The sequence below is a fragment of the Chenopodium quinoa genome, unplaced genomic scaffold, assembly GCF_001683475.1.
Source record: "Chenopodium quinoa cultivar QQ74 unplaced genomic scaffold, ASM168347v1, whole genome shotgun sequence".
NCBI classification, from domain to species: domain Eukaryota; kingdom Viridiplantae; phylum Streptophyta; class Magnoliopsida; order Caryophyllales; family Amaranthaceae; genus Chenopodium; species Chenopodium quinoa.
In genome coordinates, this window is record NW_018744647.1 from 243,731 (window position 1) to 265,049 (window position 21,319).

Here is a 21,319-nt window from a genome sequence, read left to right on the forward strand (position 1 = left end):
AGGTTAGAGTCCAGCCGGTCACCAGGGACGGCTGAGTCTAGGACTGGGAGTGTCGTCTCGGGGTGTTGGGACCACCCTTTGCCTTGGATTCCGACCAGTTACGTGTCTGTGCAGGACACAATGGCTCGGATAATGCAGACGACAACTGATACAAATTACAGAAGCGAAGGCTCAGGCGGCCAAACGCCTAAGGGAGAAACGTCTGGTCAGGGAGATCAGACGGCTCTGGAGAGATCCCCTCTGCGCGCCCCCTCAACTCCCGCTGACTCCTTTTTGGAGGAATGTGACCAAGGCGGCGATGAGGCCGTCTCTGTCCCCTTGACCCAAAATGAGGAGGAGACGGAGAATGACAGCTCCGCCTCTACCTCTGAGAGCAGTGACAATGTACCCCCGCTTCAGGATAGTGAGGAGGAAGAAAGGAAAAAATGGAACGAGAAGGACGATCCCTTCAACATTCACGTCTCCTCCAAGGACCAGATCCAAATGGAGGAAAACTTGAAGAATTTTACTCAAATGAACCCGTTAGGAGACGGGTATAGGATCCGGGTGCCGCCTGAGAATGGCACCATCGCCTGGGAGGACGATCAAGAGAACGCCAAAAGCTATTTCGGCTGTTATGAGGCGGCGCTCAAGGTTGGTCTTCGCTTCCCCCTTCACCAGGCGGTGAAGGCAATTTTGAGAGGCTACGGCCTCGGAGTCTTGCAGCTTACCCCCAACTCTTGGTCAAACATTCTGTGGTATGTTGCCGCCTGCGAATTCCAGGGGCTTAACCCCGGCTGGGAGGCTTTTGCTAGTATGCATTATCTTAGCAGAAGCCCATGCGACTGGAGGGTGTGGTATACTCTAACCACGCATCCCCAATACATGATGACCTTGGACAAGGTCTCTAAATTCGACGGCTAAAAATACAGGTTCTACCTGATGTCAGCTCCAAGCAGACAGGAGAATTATGAATTCCGTCTGTACAATAAGAAGCCCGACTTGATGGGCCAGAAGTGTGCTCTTCCCTGGATCCCAGAGGAAGATTTTGACAAGATCATTGAGGAAGACCTTTTCGGCCTCACAGACGCAACCTTGTCAACCGGAGAAACAATAAAGGTCCCTAAGAACTGGATCCCCAAGAGCGCCTGGTTCAGGGACGAGTGTTTCCTAGCCGCCTGCGGGCTAGGACACATGTTTACCAAACGTATGCGCCTGAGTTTATATTTGTCTGTAGTGTTTTTGTATCACAATTGATTTATAATATTGTCCAATTTCTTTCTTTTTGCAGAAGAAGCATTAAAAATGTTGCAGACAGAGAAGACTCCCAAGCGGTCCTCTACAGTCATCCGCAAGGAGCTTGCGGAGAAAGCTGCGGCTGAGGTCAAAGCCAAGGTAATAAATGCCTGACCCTTTCGTAAATCAACCTTAAAAATTATTTTTCACGGATGCTAACTTTAAGTTGGTTATTTCCGCAGGGAGGAGAGGTTAGAAAAACGTTTGAGAAACAACTCAAACGGGCTAGGGAGGAGACCCCCTCCGTTCTCAACAAAATCAAAAAATCCACCTCCGCCTCAACTCCTGGCGCCTCAGCCAGGAATCAACAATTACAGATAGCGGGGCAGATCAAGAGGGTAGGCGGCAGCCTGGGTCTTGACCTCGTTAACCCCGTAACAGCGACCGGGGGGTTCACCACGCCTGCAAGCGGTTCCCGCTTGGCTGGCTCTGAAGGTAAGAACCCTTTTGAATCCCCGCTTGAGCTGGGGTGGCCTTTGCGGGTGAAATCCCACTCTCAACAGACGTCATCTTCAGACGATCGGCAACGAATAGGTGCTGCCTTAGTTTCGCACTCATCACGTATTGATTGTGGTGCAGATCAATCTCCCCGCTGGCCAGACGTCCAGAAGCATGCCAAGGCCATGCTTGACGCCGTCCGGAAGAGGGATAAGGAAAATATCCCTGGGATAGAGACGTTCAATCTGGAACGCATTCTATCCCTTCTGGCTAAGGTAAGAAGCTTGTGAATTTTTATTCTTTCCAAGCGTTTTATCCCGCCTGCAATACTCATACTGCTTGCTTTTTTGCAGGCTATGCTGCGAGTGGACGGACTCAAACGCCCTTATTCCCGCAAACGGGAAGAGGTAAAAAGGGCCAAGAAGTCCGCCATAGAAGCTGATAATATTGCTTTACACTCAACTATCGTAAATGAACTTGAAACTAAAGCAATCATAATGACATAGGCGTCTAGAATCCAGCAGCTGGAGGCGGATCTAGAGACGGCCAAACAGCGGGAGAGTGATGCTGAGACGGCCCAGAAGAAGGCAGAGGAGGCCCGGAAGAAGGCAGAGGAGGCCCGGAAAAAAGCTGATGAGGCGCACAAGAAGGCCCAGACGGACTTTGGCACACTTCAGGGTGTTTCTGAAGAGAACACCAACCTGAAGACCAAGGTTGAGAAGCTAGAGAAGGAGGCTGCTCAAGCTCAGAAGAACTTTGCAGTAACCCTGGAGGCGGAGCAGAACCGCCTTGTTGCTGAGAGTGACGCTGACAATGACGCCTGTTTGAAGATCGCCTGGGCTGCCTTGTACCCAAACGCGGATTACAGCGTCTGGGCACTGGCTCACAGCTATGCCGAGTACGTGGTGTACTTAAGGGATAGAGGCGAGCCAGAGCCTGACTCTTTTGAAGCCTGGGTCAACTCCAACAACGAGCCTTCCGCGCCTCAGCTACCTAGTCCGGGTGAAGCACAAGATATACCCTTAGATGACGAGGAGGAGGACCAGGAGGCACCGTCTGCAGGCAAGAAGTGACCTTTCAGCGGCAATATGCCAATCTCTGTTTTTTATCTTTTCTTTTATTTATTCAGCGGCAGTATGCCAAAACTTGTTTTTTCCGGCCTGCGTGCCGAGTATATTTGTATTGACAATTTCTCTTTCTCCCGGACGAGGTCCGATTAACATTTAATCTACTACAACCGTTTGGTTGGGTGGACTTTTATGAAATGCACCGACTGAGTCGGTTTTGATCATTTTGCGTCTGAATTTTAATTCTTGCAAATTTTAATTTTTCATTTTTTCCTAACTTATCAAAAGCATGCGGCGATTTTTTGCCTAACTAATCAATAGTCCGGCTGTCCTTGCCCCTGGACGGTTGTGTGATTGGTTTCAAGTGGAGTTAGTTGATTGACATGGAAACGACTGATGCTGCAAAGAGCATGATACGTTTTGCAAGTCAATCACAATAGTGATTGCCCCAAACCAAGTGCACATTCGTTCACCAACAGGCGTTCCAATTACTACCCAGACGGCGTTTTGTCCGTCTTGGTAGAGATTTCATAGCCATTGAACAACTCTTTTGCCCTAATTGGGATAGAGAGTGCAATTTTGGAATAAATAACCTAAGTGAGAACTTCAGCCGGAGATCGATTGATGGCCCAGGGCATCCGGTATTTGGTAACGATCGTTCATCACAAATCATTCTGGTCAGACGGCTATGAGTAGACCAATTCGGTCGTTCAATTTTTGTCGTCTGCATGGGTACGTAGAACCGACAAATAGTCTGTTCTTTGCGACGATTGCACCCGGAGGGGTGTCGCCGGACGCCTTTGTCCATGCTGGGGCAGGCGATTTTATTAAATGAGCAACCATCCGGCCATTTCAGCCTTTGGTCTTGTTTAGGACCGGTTGTATAGCCACTAATCGTTTTTGTACTTAGTTTTTAATCGGAGCATTGGCCGATTTACACCAAGTGTCGAACTTGGTTGTTTAAAAAAACGAGCCTGTCTAGGTATTACCCAGACGAACAGGCAATTATTAAATCATACTAAGTATCAAACTTAAATAAACAATGGATCCATCTGAGTATTACCTAGGCGGTCAAACAAATGTAACCTTTACTAAGTATCGAACTTAGTTAGGTAAATGAAGAATCCGTCTGGGTATTACCCAGATGGATAATAAAAAAAAAAACAAATCAATTTTGCAAACAAAGTCTGAATCTTCATTAATTGACTCACTATTTACAAAAAAATTTACATTCTCAGAAGTAGTACTTTTTCAGATTGTCTACATTCCAAGTTCTAGGCTGGCGCCTGCCATCTGGAGTGTCCAAGCGGTAGGTGCCGTCCCTTACTTCTTTATAGATCCAGTAGGGGCCTTCCCAATTTGGAGTTAGCTTCCCCAGCTCAATGGCCCTACCGGCTGCCTCCATTTTTCATAACACTAAGTCGTCAACTTTCAAGGGACGCTTGTGTACTTTTTTGTTGTAGGCTCTAGTCATTCTCAGACGGTAAATCTCATGACGCAAGGCGGCATTGCCCCTGCGTTCTGGGAGTGAATCCAATGTCAGGCGCATTGCTTCCCATTTGTCCTCTTCATCATATAGCATGACTCTGAGAGTCGGCTCGTAATGTTCAATGGGAAAGACGGCTTCAGCACCATAAACCATGAGAAATGGGGTTTCACCGGTTGCCCCCTTCGTTGTTGTCCGGATGGGCCATAGGACATGGATCAACTCTTCTGCCCATAAGCCACCGACTCTTTCTATTTTCTTCTTAATGCCGTCTGAGATGAGTTTATTGAAGGCTTCAACTTGGCCGTTTGCTTGGGGCCGGCCAACAGATGCAAAATAGCTTGAGAACCCCTGATCTCCCAACCAAGTTTTTAGCTGAGGCGTCTTAAACTGAGGACCATTATCAAACACCATAGACATAGGTACCCCATACCGGGTGATAATGTTTTTCCAGATGAAGGAAATCACGTCTGAGGTTTTGATGTTTTTAACCGCCTCAGCTTCCACCCACTTGGTGAAATAATCCACAGCCACTAAGATGTAGCGCTTTCCACCTGGAGCAGGCGTGTAAGGACCTAGAATGTCCATGCCCCATTTTGCAAAAAAGGATTGGGCTGTGGATGGCCGTCAGGTCAGTAGCCGGACGGTGAATGAGTTTGCCGAATTTTTGGCACTTGTCACATTTCTTTACCAGCTCCTTGGCGTCTGCCTCAAGAGTGGGCCAAAAATAATGTCGTCTGGCTCTAACGGCTAGGGACTTGCCGCCTATATGGGAGGCGCAGAATCCCGAATGCAAGTCTTCAAGAACTTATTTCCCCTTTTCAAGAACTTCAACAAAGGCTTCGGAAACCCCTCCTTGAAGAGTTTTCCATTTTTCAGCTCGAAGCTTGCATCTCGCTTTTTCAGGACGGCTGCCTCCTGTGGCGAATCAGGAAGTGTGCCGTCTGAAAGATAGGCCTGGATACCATCGATCCAGGTAGAGCTTCGGTCCAGAATTCCAATGGGATCTTCATAGATGCTTCTCTTTTTAAGAACCTCCCAGAAGACTGACCGAGGCGTATCATGGCAGGCGGAAGACGCCAGTTTTGACAATGCATTCGCCTAGTTGTTTTCTGACCTAGGCACTTGATTCAGCCGGAATTGCTCAAGTGCCCTGGCCTCTTCTTTGACTGCCTGAAGATATTTGATCATAGCCGGATGAGTAGCCTCATAGCTTCCCTCATACTGGCTAACAACCAATTGGGAATCAAAGTAGGCGTCAATTTTTATGGCCCCTGCCGCCTTACACATGCGAATGCCGGCTAGTAGGGCTTCATATTCCGCCTCATTGTTAGAGGCCTGAAACTTGAAGCGTAGTGCATACTCAAATCTGTCCCCTTCAGGAGACTCGTAAATTACGCCTGCACCACAGCCGTTCTTTATAGAGCTCCCGTCTACATACACTTTCCAAACCTGTTCAAGATTATCCGGAGCCACCGAACGGGTCATTTCAACAATGAAGTCGGCAAACGCCTGACCTTTCATTGCCTTTCTTGATTCGTAAGTGATTTCAAGGCTTTGCATTTCAATAGCCCATTTCAACATTCTCCCGGATGAGTCCAAGGTAGACATTGGCCGCTTGAGTGGCTGGTCGGTGTAAATTACCACCGGATGTGCCAAAAAGTAAGGCTTTAGTTTTTTGAAAGCCATATACAAAGCAAGGCCAAATTTTTCAACCATGGGGTACCGGAGTTCAGCATTTTTAAGAACATGGCTAATGAAGTAAACCGGGAGCTGCACGCCGTCTCGCTCAGCAAGGAGAACGGCACTGAGGGCATGATTTGAGACGGCTAAATACATGTACAACGTCTCCCTAGGCAAGGGACTGACCAACCTAGGTAGAGAGTGTAGATGCTCTTTCAACCTCTGGAATGCCGCCTCAGCATCATCCCCCCATTCAAATCTGGACTTCTTCCTGATTGCTTGGAAGAAGTAGAGGCAATTGTCGCCTGACCGGCTGAGGAACCTCCCTAAGGCGGCCAGACAACCGGTGAGTCTCTGCACTTCCTTGACAGAACGGGGTGACTTCATGTATATCACCGCCTGTATCTTTTCAGGGTTAGCCTCTATCCCCCTTTGATCAATCAGGAATCTGAGAAACTTCCCAGACTCAACACCAAAGACGCATTTCTTTGGATTTAACATGACCTTATGCCGCCTGAGGGTGGTGAATGTTTCTCGGAGATCAGCAAGGTGATCCGTCTGTAGCTTGATTTGACTATCATGTCATCGATGTACGCCTCCACATTCCTCCCAATTTGATTAATGAAGACCGTATTAATCATCCGTTGGAAAGTGGTAGGCGCATTTTTCAAGCCAAACGGCATCACAGTGTAACAGAATAACCCCTGATCAGTGACGAAGGTCGTCTTCTCCTGATCCTTTTTCCACAGGGGTATCTGATGGAAGCCGGAGTAGGCATTCATAAAGCTCATCAAGGCGTGACCGGCTGTAGAATCGACCAGACTTTCGATCTTTGGAAGCGGGTATTTGTCCTTTGGACACGCCTTGTTGAGGTCTGTGTAATCAACACACATGCGCCAGATCCCATTTGGTTTCTTAACAAGAACCACATTGGTCACCCAGTTGGGGAAGTTACAAGGCCGAATGAACCTGGCGCCTAGCAGCTTTTTTACTTCGGCAGCTGTCGCCTGACTTCTTTCCTCACCGTGGTTTCTTTTCTTTTTCCGGATGGGCTTCTTTTTAGGGTCCACGGCGAGCTTGTGGACAGCAAGATCCGGGTTGACGCCTGGCATCTCTTCCACTTCAAAGGCAAAAATGTCTTTGAATTCTTTCAGCAGAAGGTGCAAGTTTGCACCCAACTCTGCAAAAGCAACCGTCCCAACCTTCACAGTATGCTCCGGACGGTTGTCGTCCAGAGGTATATCAATATGTTCACCAGCCGGTTGGGGACGGAGCTCATCTGACCGTTCACCGATCAGTGATTGCTATTTTTTCTCTTTCTTTACCTCCACCAGCAGAGGTGCCTTTCTTTTCTTCCCGACTGCTGGTGGGGCAGGCGCTAGGTTGGCATCCTTGACATTGTCAAGGTCTATTGGTTCCTGGCCGCCTGGGGCCACAGTATCTCTGACGGCTGAGAGATAGCACTCTCGAGCCGTCTTTTGATCCCCATTTAGGCAACCAACAGTGCCGTCATCCCTCTCATACTTGATGAGCATGAGAGACGGGATGATTACTGCCTTGGCTACGTTGAGGGTCGGCCGGCCAAGGATAATGTTGTAGGCGGTTAACTCCTCAACGACCAAGAATCTGACGACAATATGTCGTCCCTAGCCTTTCTCTCCCAGCCGGATGAGTAAGTCAATTCTTCCGGCTAGGTAGACCATCCCACCCCTAAAACCAACCAAGGGGTGGGTGACCGGATGCATGCTGCTGACATTGTATTTCAGCTTTTGCAGGCACCGGAGGCTGATGATGTCTGATGAGCTGCCGCTGTCAATAAGGATCCGTCCAACCAGCTGGTTGGCAACCTTACATTCAATGACGACCAGGTCATCATGCGGATGGCGGACGCTGCCCCTGTCCTTCTCAGTGATCAAGACGTCTGGGAAGGAGGGCTTGCAAACGCCTGCTCATCATCATCCTTGTCCATCTTTCGAAGATGGCTCTTGGTGCCCCGGATGGTAGAGCCACCACAGGAGAACCCTCCTGCTATTGTGTAGACCGGCTCCTTATCGGTATCCGAGCTACTAGCAGGCTAGGGGGTAGTCTTGGAGGACTGACCCTTATTCTTTTTCTTTGCCCCGCCTAAGGACTTGGAAATGTAGGACTTCAGCATTCCCTTGTCAGCCAGACGGTCCAACGCCCGTTGAAGGCTGAAGCAGTCGTTGGTGTCATGGCCAACTTCCTCATGGTATTAGCAAAATTTATTTTTGTTCCTTGATTGAATGGAACTTTTCATTGGATTCGGCTTCTCTAGGGACAGCCGGTCCTTAATTTCCATGAGGATGGAATGCAGTCCTTGTTAAACTCGTACTTGGGGACGTACGGTTTAAACTCTTTCTTCTTTTTCTGGGTCGGCTGGTCAGAATCACTAACCGCCCAGATTTCTTTTCTCTTCTTACTATCTTCTTTCTTCTTGGCCGGTTGGGCAGGCCGGCTGTCTTTCTGCTTGTCGGACCTCTTTGAGTCCGACTGGCTACCAGGCGAGCAGAGGTCGGTAGCTTGAATGTAGCTTTCCGTGTCCCTCAGGGCTGCCTTTAAGGTGAAAGCCCCTTTTCTGACTAGGTCGAACTTTAAAGTTGACCCTCTCTTAGACCTTTGAAAAAGTCTGTAAAAGCTACCTCATCAGACAGTCCTTGAATCTGAATTCTAATCAGATTGAACCGCCTGACGTAGGAGCGCAGCCCTTCTCTCTCCCCCTCCTTAATGGTGCTCAAGTCCAAGCTTGTTTTCTTAGCAGGGATGTTCATTGAGAAGTTGGAAGCAAATAGGAAGGCAAGCTTCCTAAAGCTGTCAATGCACCCGGCTGGCAGGTTACCAAACCATTGTTGGGTGATGCCCTTCAATGTAGTCGGGAAGCAACGCCACCAAGTGGCATCATCCAACCCCTGCAGATACATGAGGTTGGTATAAGCCATGAGATGGTCTTCCGGATTGGTGGTACCATCATAGGTACCAACCATCACATCCTTAACCTTGGACGGCTGTGCCGCCTCGGTTATCTCCCGGGTGAACGCAGAAGGTTGTTCACCCAGGCGAAGCAGACGAAGCTGCCTGTCCAGTGGTTGGACATTTTGGTATGCCGCCTGACCTCCAAAGAGGGCCGACTCCATGAAATGAGGGGGATACTGGCCTTAGACCTGAGTAGGTATATACGGTGCAACTCCAATCATCTGAGGGCCAGAGTGGACGGTATTACCGCCTGTCTGACTCTCATGCAAGGAAGATGCATTCCCTGTAGAGGTATTGTTAAAGCTGTCAAGAAAGTTCGACGTGGAAGCCGACTTAGACAGCTGCTGATTTCTCTTCCGGTTGATAATCTCCCGGGCATCAAGAGATGATTTCTTACTTCTCACCGGCTCTTAAGTCCGGTGGGGGTTATTGGTATTCCCCTTAGGAAGAAGAATTTTGGACCAATCAATGGTCCCGGCTGCCTTCTCCTTTGGATGAGGAGTGAGCTGTCGGTCTTTGACTGACTTCCCCTTTTCTAGAGGAGTCTTCTTGGCCGACTCACCTCTACTTGTGCCAGCCCGGCTCTGGGTGATCAGCTCTTTAATTTCACCCTTGAAACTTGTCATGAATCTCATGAGCTCGTCTTGGGTGACAGGCGCTAATCCAGCTGTCGTATGGGTTTCCCCTTCCGGCTGCCCAGGGGGTCTACTTGCACCCGCCTAGGAGGCACCCCGCTCCAGAGTCTCTCTGGGCCGGATGCGCTTGATTCTGAGAGAGCCGTCTTCGGCTGTAAAGGTTTCGACTTGAGGATCTTCATCCTCATGGTCTGTAAAGACTTCTGGGTCTTCGCCCAGATGGTTAGGGGGTGGTACAGACTCTTGAACCATCTTCGAGGTACTCTCCCCACAGACGGCGCCAAATGTTTTGGGTGTTTTTGTCCCTTGGGAGAGTTACAACACGAAGACTGATCCGGTGTGAGCTGTACCTGCAAAACAAACGGAGACACCGGTTGGGTGGTGCTCCGCCTCCACACACAAGCTAGAAACTTGAAGAGAGAGAATAAGTGCGGAAATTTAGGTGGGTATCTGCTCGGATTCCAAGTTCAGGTCTTTCTCTGATGTAAGAGGGACATCTCCCTATTTATAGGGTCTTTGGGATTTGTGCCCCTGATTAGGTCACTGAACCCTATCATTGGAGGGTTGCGCCGTTTTGCGGCTTTCTCGGGATTTGGCCTGAAGGCCGCCTTTTTCCCTTAATTTCTGGAGTGACACGTGTCAAGAAAGGATTGGTCCACTTTGGGACATCCTGAGGCTGACACGTGTCATTCTCTGATTGGACCACATGGCGGGGTAAAATTACCCTTAAAAAATTGCATACAGAAGCTCCGAAGGGATGAACTTCTAACATCATAAGATTATGAATCCACTGATGCATGCAAATCTTATTGTAGTTTGATGATTGAAAAGTTTATCTTTTGGAGAAAAGGTGACGTGAACCCAAGGTTGAATACATAACGATGTAATTAAGAAACCTAAGGTTCACAAGCTAGAGATGAACATGGAAACTTCTTTTGAATATGATCACACATGCTTACATGAAGCATGAATCTGAAAATTTTGAAGGAGTTCAATAAGGTTCAAAAGAAGAATAAAAGAGACTTGGCAAACATTGCGATATGATTGTAACAGTTTACTTTTGAGTCAAATTGTTAACTTGGCAAGAATTCAAAAGCATTTACGATGTGTTCGTAGTGATGAGCATTTGAGCCAAGAACTTGATGATCATCCCAAGGATTGTAAAATTAGTTTACAACCTACTCCACAAAAAGAAAATGTTTTCAAATGGAGGAATTAAACTATATAAGATATAGCATAATTCATGATGAACTATACCTATCTTCCAAACAATAGTTCTAAGGATACACTTTTAAAATGAGATTTTTACGCTAATTAGGACTGCGTCAAATCACAATGTAGATAAGACATCATATAAGATATGGATAAGATAAGTTCTTATTTTGTTTTTCTACAAATTTAAGAATAAGAAACTTGTATTAAATTGTTTAATGCAATGTTGAATTCTAAAGCATAGTAAAAGGGTACTAAAACCACGAAATGTTTTGAGGACAAATTGTTTGTTGCTCTAAGTTGGTGCCTTTTTGAAAAAAGGTGTCATTTCTAAAGGCTAGTGGGAGTAATTCTCGAAAAGGTCGAGAAGAGAAACATACCCTATGCTAATTGGCCCTTTTTCATAAGGCAAGTGGGAGTATAAGTCTCGAAGGTGTTCGAGATAAGGCAAGTGGGAGTATAAGTCTCGAAGGTGTTCGAGAGAACTAACAAATAAGCATGATTCACACCATATTAAAAACAACAACACGTGGTCTCATTAATGAAATGGGATACGTAACCATGTGTCAAGGGCCACATTCAATGTATACCCTTCTTATGTTGTTCTTCATTGAAAATAAGTTTTCACTTGTTGCGCATAAACCCACAAAGTCTAGTAAGTCTAAGCCAGATAAATAAGTTTGATGGTTAAGGAATTCTAAAATATTGATTTTTGAATGTAAGATTTGACGAGTCACAAAATAGTTTAGTACAATGAAAATCTGAAATGGTTTCCATGTCTGAAAAATTGAGAGTGAGACACTTGATGATTTGCATGAATTGGAAGAGAACCATTGAATGCAAAGAGTAGACAAGGAAGGAAAAATCTTTTCCAAGCATTGATTAGTCACTAAAGGATTTAACGAATTCATAGTATTGACTATGGTGAAATCTTTCGTTGCTAATATTGCTTATATCTATTCAGACTCTTATAGTGATTTCAACTCTATGTGATATGGTTGATGGAGTTCAAAACACTTTCCTGAAATTTTTCATGAAAGGGAATGTGTATGTGATACACACATTAACGTTTTGAAGAACCAGGAAGTCCTAGAAATGCATGTAAGTTTCATAAGTCCATTAGTGGATTGAAATAAGCATCATGGAGAAAAATCTTCGATTTAATAAGTTAATCAAATTGGTTGATAGTCTTATAAATGAAGAAGCTTGTACATAAAAGAAGTTTAGTGGGAGCTATGTAGTCTTCATGGTTTTGTATGTAGATGACATACTTCTTAGAAGATACGACGTTTCCATACTTGAATAGGTCAAGTAATGGCTAATGAATTGTTATTGTCTGAAAGACCTTGAAGGTTTAAATGAGTACATCTTGGAAATTAAGATTTATTGAGATTGGTCTTGGAAGAGGATTGAACTTGATTGAGAAACTTATATAGATGAGGTTCTCTCTACGTTCAAGCATGAAAACTCCAAAGGAGGTTTCACTCCCATGTGGCATAGCACATTGCTTATCAAGACTCAGTGCAAAGCAAAGACTGATGAGATTTAGCGAATGAGTGACATTCCTTGTGCAATTGCAAAGGATTCGTCATAAAGGCTACGCATTATACTCATTAGATGCATGTATGCAATTTTCAAATTGAATTCTGATATGTGATATTGGAAATTATAAAATTAAGAGTTTCCTAAAGTACTTGGAGAAGAACAAAAGGCAACGTCTAAGTATATGGAGATAAACTATCATAAAAGAAAAGGTCGCAAAGTTCATATGGATGAGAATGTCTCAAAATCTATTAACTAAACTATTTCAGAAGCCTAAATATGAAAGTCGTATTAGTTTCAATAGAAATTGAACATATTAGATAGCTTTGATTGTGTATTATACACAGTTGCAAAACTATCAATTGTGTTCTCCCTATGTTTATCAATGTGAAACAAAGTTTCATACTTATTTAATCATGGTTTAGTATTAAATAAATGTCCAAAATATTTTATGAATTTCAATGGGTTTGTCAAATGCGTGATTTGATGAATGAAACCCCATCAGTGAACTAAATTCATGGAATATTTAAGTTCCTAATCCAAGTCGTTAAACTGGACATAAACGACTTATTGAAGAGGATTAACATATAATATTGATTAATAGTGCAGTTTCATGGGCTATGGGAACATAGAGATGTTCAGTCAATTATATGGATATGTATGGTTGATACAGATTGAACTGACCTACTTAGAAGTTTTGAAAAACTTCGCAAATTATATTAGTGGATTCCTTAGACATGAGTGGAACACTACTCAATTCAATGATTAGTGTAACCTTGATGTTGATAAACGTCATGCCGTAAAAGGGGACTATAAAAGCGACACTCAGGTTGCGCTAAAAGTTGAGTGGGAGTTTTGGTTGCCACAAGATTGAATAGGTCCTCCTATGTTAGATAGGATGGGTGTCTTGGCCTCTTGAAGAGTAAGGATTGGAAATGTATGGCCGTGCTCAAATGGATTACTAGATAATCATTTTTTTAGCAATTCGAACTCGGATTTCAAGAAATAATTTGAACGCTAGTATGGATGACATAGAGATGTAATCATACTATCAAATTGGACACTGAGAGACTTAAGGAATTTGAAGATTGCACGCTTGTCTCAGACAAGTGGGAAATTGAAGGAAATGTGTCCTCAACTCTCGTGCAATTACTAATATAATATGGATCGCATTATGGAGATAATAAATTCGTTTAGTTGGGTCGTCTTTACGTCTTGCTAGAGACCAATATTGATCATTGGGTTAAATCAATGTCAACTAAATGGATACTATGAGGTCACACATTACAGTGCTAGGTCGAACATGATTACCGAGTCCAAAAGTTGGGCTTATTGAATGACTGGCCATAAGGAGTAAGATAGGAATAAGTCTTGCCCTAATTAGATAATATGATTATATATAATAAAGGGCTTGGGGAAAAATAGAACAGACGTTCATCTCTCAAAAAGAAACAACGTAATATTTTTCCCTTCCTCTCTCTCTCTACAACCGGTTAGAAGTTCTCCATAGAAGAGGAGATTAATCTCTCCCGTCCAACTAGCATTGGTGGAGGTTCGATCTATACTTGTGGACCAATATTAGAGGAGCAACAACTGGAGCTCTAATCTCCGCAAGAACTTAGAAGAAAGCTTGGGAATTCACGCACCAAAGGTTAATTCTAAACTATTATGTGATCCTTTATTTGTATATGCATGAGATCCTGTTTAGGTGCGTATGAATGAGATTCATGAAATTCCGCTAAGAGTACCGAAAACCCTACATTAACTTTGTGGCTCTAAGCTAAGCTTAGTTTGGGAAGGCAAATCATTTTCTACTCTCAATGTGGTTTAGATTAAATTGGGAAACAAGGCAAGGTTGGGTTAGTGCATGGTCGAAGGAACTTAGGGCACCAAACAAGGTCTCTTAGAGGTTACGACTATAGCTCAGTGACTTCGGTGACCCATGCGTAAGCCTGACATGCTTTCGGTGCCTACAGTGGGCTTTTGGTAGGCCATCTATCCCCAATAGAAGTATTACGCATTAGTCAGTTTGCTACAACTGGAAGGTCATTGAGACATGACCTATGCTGAACACTACAGACAATTTGAGTGGTAACTGGTAAGTAATTGCTTCAAAGTGTGTAATATTCACGATGTTGATAGAGATCAAGTTAGAAGGCACATAACAAGGCTCAATTGGGATTTGTCTATGCACTTTAAGTGTAGATGTGTTTTAATTTCAATTTTTGTCATATTTGTTTGTCATTTACAAAAATACCGAGGATAAAAATAACCGAATAACACGTAATCTTCTCTCTCTATTTTTTTTTCCCCTTAAATAACACATCCTTATCTTAGTTATCCGTACACCTCTACTACATCAAAATCCTAGTAGTACTCTGAAGGATTTGAAGCTAATAGGGGATGAGGGAACTTCATAGTCCTGCAATTTCATTTTAACGACTCCATAATAGACACATTTAGCAATTTTTGGTAAATAATCTATAAATCTAGAACATCTAAGCATGATACTCAACCTTCCTAGAACTTTAGGCCTTCACATTGTAGCTTAATGGAAACATGTACTTTTTATAAACTACACTTTTGATTTCACGATCTCCTAGACAATTTTTTAAGAGAGAGATGGAAAGAAAAATAAGCGGAACTCATGTGAATAGGAGAAGGATAAAGAGAAAGAAATGTCAAAAATAAAGTATAGCAACTAAAAAGAAACGGAGAAAGTATAAAAATCCATTCGAGTAGGTTGCCTCTCTTTTTCTTGCATTTCAATTACACACGCACAAAGACTAAGAGTCTATTCTCATACGTTTATTTTCAGTTCAGTTCAATTCAGCTCCTAATTTCCCTCTCTTATAAAATATTCATTTTAGTCCACTTCAGCTGAGCTGAATTCAGTCTATGAGAACAGACTCTAAGCGTACCAGTTGCAAGTCATGGCATTTGGGCATGCTCTATCAACTTTCAATTATCATCGACAATTACTGCCTCCTTAATCGTTTTGTTCTAATCACAATTGCCTCCTTAATAAGCAGTAGTCATTTACGATTGAGCAAGTGTCTTTACGTACCATTCCTGAAACTGCCCTGTAGGTGTCTTTACGTACCATTCCTGACTTCCCGAGGTGCTACTCTAGGCGTAAATCAGAAGCCAGCAAAGAGGGAAATGGGTGAACTGAAGGCTAAAACATGTCTAATGACTCGCAAATTACAAAATTAGTGCAAAGTCCTGGAGGCTCCCTATTCCTCTTTTATAAGGTACATGTGCACAGTGCACATGCCACTGAAAATGTTATCCGTTGCATGCTAACTGATAGCATCTCAGATCTTTCCATACTTCATTAATTACTAGATTAGCATACATCACTACATCTCTACCATTAAGCACATCAACATATTCATTTCTATATTTTCACCGTCCTGCGGCAAGCAGCATTGAACACCTACAACATGCATAGGCAAGGATAGTGACCAAAAGCCAACCCCAGAAATCCTCAACTCAAGGTTGTTCCTTGCTTCCTTGATCTCCTTTTGAGTCCTCATTATCTATCAAGCCTCGAATCTTAACATCATAAAAGACCTCTTCAACTCTTTTCAAGTCATACTTCATACCTGTGATGCGAATCAAGAGGACAATGCTTAGACATGTCAAACTTGATGCAAACAATTACAAACTTTCAACTCTACTAGCAAACTCGAATACAAAATAAACGGAAAATTCAAGTGTACACACCATCAAACTTTTTGCGTAAGAAGTCATTACGAAGGTTTAGCATCCGAAAGGCAGCATGAAGATCAGTCAAGAAGTTCAACACCTTCCTTGGAGAATCATAGTCACCGTAAGTCACTCTATTGATCACATACCTAGGCTGCAGTAAACAGACTGTCAGTGACCACCGTCATCATACATAATGCAAACACAAAGAACAGAAGTAGGCACCATCTATACAAGCCAGACCTTGTCAGACCATTGTAACAGCCAAGACTAAAGCAAATTATACTTCATTAATTGTAGAGGTCAGTGTCACATTGAAACGATCAATAAAAATTATCTGATAAGTATATACCAACAGTAAAGAGCACCTCAGAAATCATTAATGCCTATTGAGCAAACTTGACACAAAACAAGTTCCAGGCAATTGTACTACATTGATTTCTTTCGAGCACAGTCATGCAAATGTAAACAAGAACATATTGAATTATGTGATGGATCACCCTATAACCCGACCCATACCCATACAAGTATATACTCGGAGGTCCAAAGGAAGCAAGCCAAGGGTCAATGGTCGGAAAGTCAGCAACAACAACAAATACAAAGGTCAAGAAGTCAGCAACAACAACAAAGAGCAAGAGGACAAAACTAATTAAGAAGCAACTAAGGAAAGCAAGCAACAAGCTCCTACTATGTCTAAATATGATTTTGCCATTTTAGTTAATCTCCCACATGTATTATCTAAGCTTAATTCTATAAGTATGGTAGTAGAACTTAGTTGTAGGCCTCCAGAAATTGAGTGACTTATATGGAGAGTAGTAGCCTCAAGTTGCTTGGTGAGATTAATAGCCTACAGCTATTGCTATCTTAGTTTCTTAATCAATCAATCAACACTCAAAGCTTCTTTCTATTAATCTGTTTTCGTATAATTGCTTGCGATAGGAGTAGTCTATTACAAATTAACAATTTGAAGCATAAATATTACCAGTTCGTTGGACATGAAACAGATTCCTGCAGAAAGAAATTTATATCACATCAGTAAACATAATGAGCCAGCTGTTGGTCAAACTAATTTAAGATATAACAAGTTATTATTAGCACAAAACTATTGATCATAAGTTAAAACTTTAAAAAGCTTAACATACTTCTTTTAACGAAAAAAGCTCTTTGAAATTTCATTATATTCCCTTTACTGGTACTTAAAGATTTGAATGTTTAAAAGCCAAAAAAATGCATGTCCAGTAACAGTGTTGAAGCAGAATACACAAAGGAAATGGGGTTCTAAAAGTATTCTAGAGAGTAAACTTCCCAAGTGATTATACCTAAAATTGTGAGTCTATTAGCGAATAGGGAAAAGTGCAAAACTGATATCGAACCCTCAGGATTTTCCCACAGCTTAAAGTTAAGTCTATCCAATCTCATGTTGTCAAATGGTCAAAGCATCAATCCCACTTTTGAAATTTCCTTTGCAAGCTACTTTTTAATTTACAGTGAGCATCTGTTCCAATATTTTGCCTTGAAAAAGTATCAGCTTGTATTTTTATAACTTGGCCAAAGTGAGAGCCAGTGAAGTTACTGAAAGACGATATGTAGATGAGACAAGAGCAGAGCATGACAAGGGATTTATCAGTGTGTCAGACGAGGGGAAAGGTTTTAGGCCACAGACGAGTAGGTCCAATGGATGATGCCCCTGAATGAAAGCTAACAAAACTTACAGTAGTGGCAGATATAAGGGATACAGGAACGTTTGAATAAAGAGAGAAAATTTAATTCCTGCTGGTGAGAAGGAATATGCAAATTCTTAAAATGTTATGATGTGGAAGACTAACTCCATACAGCAATTTTAAGAGCGAAAGAGAGAGGGGGGGGGGGGGGGGCCTTCAAAAAGTCCTCTTATCCGGAGATGTATGAGTCAGCAGCTTTGCGAGCTTGGGTTAGAAAAAACTCTGTTAAATTTTGATAAGACAAAGAGTAGTTTTGAGAGTAAAAGTGTAGCAAAAGCATTCTTAGTTTCATATTGATATATGGAGAGTTGAAGATTGTAGCAGGTCCAATAGATTGGATTAGGGTCCTAGTGTTTGTTAATGTTACGAGTAATTTCAACTTAATTCCTGAGTTTTATTATTAATTTGAACCAAGAAGGATGACTTTGATAAATTAAACATATGAGGTGTGACAGGGTGTTTGGAGTCTATCAGATTGGAGGTGGAACAGGGTCCAATGGATTTAATTAGGGTGCTAATGTTTGTTATTTATGAGTAATTTCAATGTAAATACCAGAGAAATATTATTATCTGGAACCAAGAAGAATGACAAGGATATATTATGCACATGAGGTATGAAAGTGTGTTTGGATTCTTGTCAGGTGTTGGAAGATCAGATATCATGCAAGATACTGCTCTCATATAATTAAAAGGCACATTCAAGAGCTGTCAGATTCTCAGATAGACCATATCAACATGGAGTAGGTTTGGTGTATTCTTCTGATGATTTAACATTAAAACCTGTGCTTACCTGAAAGCTTTGTAGGCTAAGAAAAAATTATTCGCAACTGCAAGAGCCATGCTAAGGTTCAACCAAGAACTTTTAGCAAGTGAGGGGCCAGATGATGAGAAGTAATACAGCAGACATAGGTCAGAAAACCACAATAAAGTTCCCCATCTTCCTTGGACTCCTTCCCTACCTTCCCCCACCCCCCCCCCCCCAAAAAAAAAAAAAAAAAACCCTTTTCCTCATATTTATCTTTTGTAGACTATTTTTGGGTCATTAATTCAACCTTCAGGGCCAAGCTTCAAAGAACTAGTGTCAACAAGTTGGTTCTAGCCTCCAGGACTAACTCAGACACCACAACCTTTTTTAAGAATAGATATTAGAGATAAAATACAACTCCGTATAATATTAACTAAAGCAAACTGTACTCTGTTGGTTAATATTTTGGCTTCAAACTATCACACACAGGCAAAATGTGAGACATGCAAAGTGCTCTGAGAAAAAGGCACAACACAGAGATAAGGAATATGACAATGGGAGAATTTAAGCAGACCAAAGTATAAAACTAAACAACAAAATCCTAGCTAAAAAAGGAAAAAAAAAAAAAAAAAAAAGTAACATACTTCTTAAGTTATCTCTTTTTGCTTAATATATATCTGGTCACATTTTAATAGCCTATGTTGTAGTAGCTATTGGACCCCAGATTTATAATAAAAAAAATCTAACCAAGATTAGTATACAAGTTATCTTAAATAGCATAATATACTAGAATGACATTTGCAACTTGGCACCAGATAGAGCATATCAGATATCATATGAATTAAACAGTATACCAGGACTTGATTGTAAAAAGAATGTTTATCAATAATAAACTAAGAATGTATTCAGTACTCTGCAATCAACATCCCTTGTAGCATCTGAAGGAAATGTGTCATTGACTCTCGTGCAATTACTAATATAATATGGATCGTATTATGGAGATAATAAGTTCGTTTAGTTGAGTCGTCTTTACGTCTTGCTAGAGACCAATATTTATCATTGGGTTAAACCAATGCCAACTAAATGGATCCTATGAGGTCACACGTTACAGTGTTAGGTCGAACATGAATACCGAGTCCAAAAGTTGGGCTTAGTGAATGACTGGCCATAAGGAGTAAGATAGGAATATGTCTTGCCCTAATTAGATAATATGATTATATATAATAAAGGGCTTGGGGAAAAATAGATTGACGTTCATCTCTCATAAAAGAAACAACGTAATAATTTTCCCTTCCTATCTCTCTACAACCGATTAGAAACTCTCCATAGAAGAGGAGATTAATCTCTCTCGTCCAACTAGCATTGGTGGAGGTTTGATATACACTTGTGGACTAACATTAGAGGAGCAACAATTGGGGTTCTAATCTCCGCAAGAAGGTAGAAGAAAGCTTGGGAATTCACGCATTAAAGGTTAATTCTAAACTATTATGTGATTTTTATTTGTATATGCATGAGATCCTGTTTAGGTGCGTATGAATGAGATTCATGAAATTCCGCTTAGAGTACCTAAAACACTATAGTGGTATCAGTTAGCCCCTTGCATATAATTTATTGGTCACAATAATATGGTTATTTTGATGTATTTTATGTTAATTTTAATTTGATTAAGGGGGGGAATTGAATTATGGATCGAATAACCCAATTAAAATATGATTTTGATTGATTGGAATTGATTAAATGAAGATTTAATTGCTCAAATTTTTTTTTATTAACCCTAGCCAATTTTTTTTGCCCTAAATGCATTAATTAATTTTCTGATTTTTGTTGTGTTATGAACCCTAATTTCGAAAATTAATGTGTTAATTTCATATTATTTGATTTAATTTCTCATACTTAAAAGGTTTTTTAGTGTGATTAATTAATTCATGTAAAAGAGTTTTATATGAATTAGAAATCAAATTTTATCAAAAGCCCCATATTAATTAAAATGGAAATTTTAGATTAATTTTCTGAAATTATGCGTAAAGGAGTTTATGTTTAATTTAATTAGATCACCAAATTAATTTTGCAAGAGTTGTAGAATTAATTTAACTCAAAAAAAAAATGAAATTGTTAGCTGAGTGGTGGCAGCCACGGCTGGGTGGCTGTGACATGGCTCGCAGTGTGCTCGGTCACGGCAGCCCCTGTTTTCAGTTTTTAAAATAAAAAAATAAAAATTAATTAATTTTGAATTATGAATTTAAAATTAATTAAGGATAATTGTTTAAAAAACTGTTTTTAAGGAGATAAATGAGCAATTCCAATTATGGTTATTTGACTTGGTTTATGTGATTATCCATAATTTGATTTTTTAATCAAATTATAATTAGATGGTTAACTAATGATTAGGATGGAATTTTAAATTGGTTAAGATAATCCTAGAATATAAATGTGATTTATTTTCTTAGATTATATATTTCTTTGATTTCATCTCATTCCTAATTTAAATATATGATATTTTAATAATGGGATTGAATAATATGGAGATATTATCTAATCGTGTCCTAAAATATGTGATATTTTGAAATATACGTTGCCTTAATTAAGAATATCTGATATTTTAATTTAGGCAAAGTATGCTATGTGATTTATTATGTGGCAATTGTATGTTATATATGATATATTATTATTGCTATAAATGACTAGTATGGCCCAAAGTTTAAATTAGAAAATATGATGTGCGTATCGTTGTGTATTTTTGTAATTTAAATACGATCTGCGTATCGTTAAGTATTATTGTAATTTATTTTAATTATGAATTAGTTTAATTATTT

The 21,319-nt window shown here is 41.4% G+C and overlaps 2 protein-coding genes across 2 annotated transcripts in view; one reads left to right on the top strand and one right to left on the bottom strand.

Moving 5' to 3' along the window:
- Positions 1-921: 921 nt before the first annotated feature.
- Positions 922-2,786, top strand: LOC110701642 (translation initiation factor IF-2-like). The gene is made up of 5 exons (XM_021879255.1): positions 922-1,098; positions 1,294-1,374; positions 1,458-1,466; positions 2,067-2,120; positions 2,220-2,786. Exons 1-5 carry the CDS (start codon positions 922-924, stop codon positions 2,784-2,786), a joined length of 888 nt encoding a protein of 295 aa, XP_021734947.1.
- Positions 2,787-15,050: 12,264 nt separating this feature from the next.
- The window catches only part of LOC110701675 (translin-like), a 36,599-nt gene continuing 30,330 nt past the window's right edge, over positions 15,051-21,319 (bottom strand). The window contains exons 5-7 of the mRNA XM_021879289.1: positions 17,023-17,048; positions 16,059-16,194; positions 15,051-15,937 (exon numbers count right to left, since the gene is read on the bottom strand). Of these exons, the coding sequence (XP_021734981.1) occupies positions 15,825-15,937; positions 16,059-16,194; positions 17,023-17,048 (275 nt within the window). The 3' untranslated portion in view covers positions 15,051-15,824. The remainder of the gene's footprint in view (positions 15,938-16,058; positions 16,195-17,022; positions 17,049-21,319) is intronic.

Coding starts and splice junctions, on each gene's coding strand:
- LOC110701642 (XM_021879255.1), top strand. CDS start 922: ATGTCAGCTCCAAGCAGACAGGAGAATTATGAATTCCGTCTGTACAAT. Junction 1,099..1,293: donor CAACCGGAGAAACAATAAAG/GTCCCTAAGAAC, acceptor AAAATGTTGCAG/ACAGAGAAGACTCCCAAGCG. Junction 2,121..2,219: donor ATTCCCGCAAACGGGAAGAG/GTAAAAAGGGCC, acceptor ATAATGACATAG/GCGTCTAGAATCCAGCAGCT.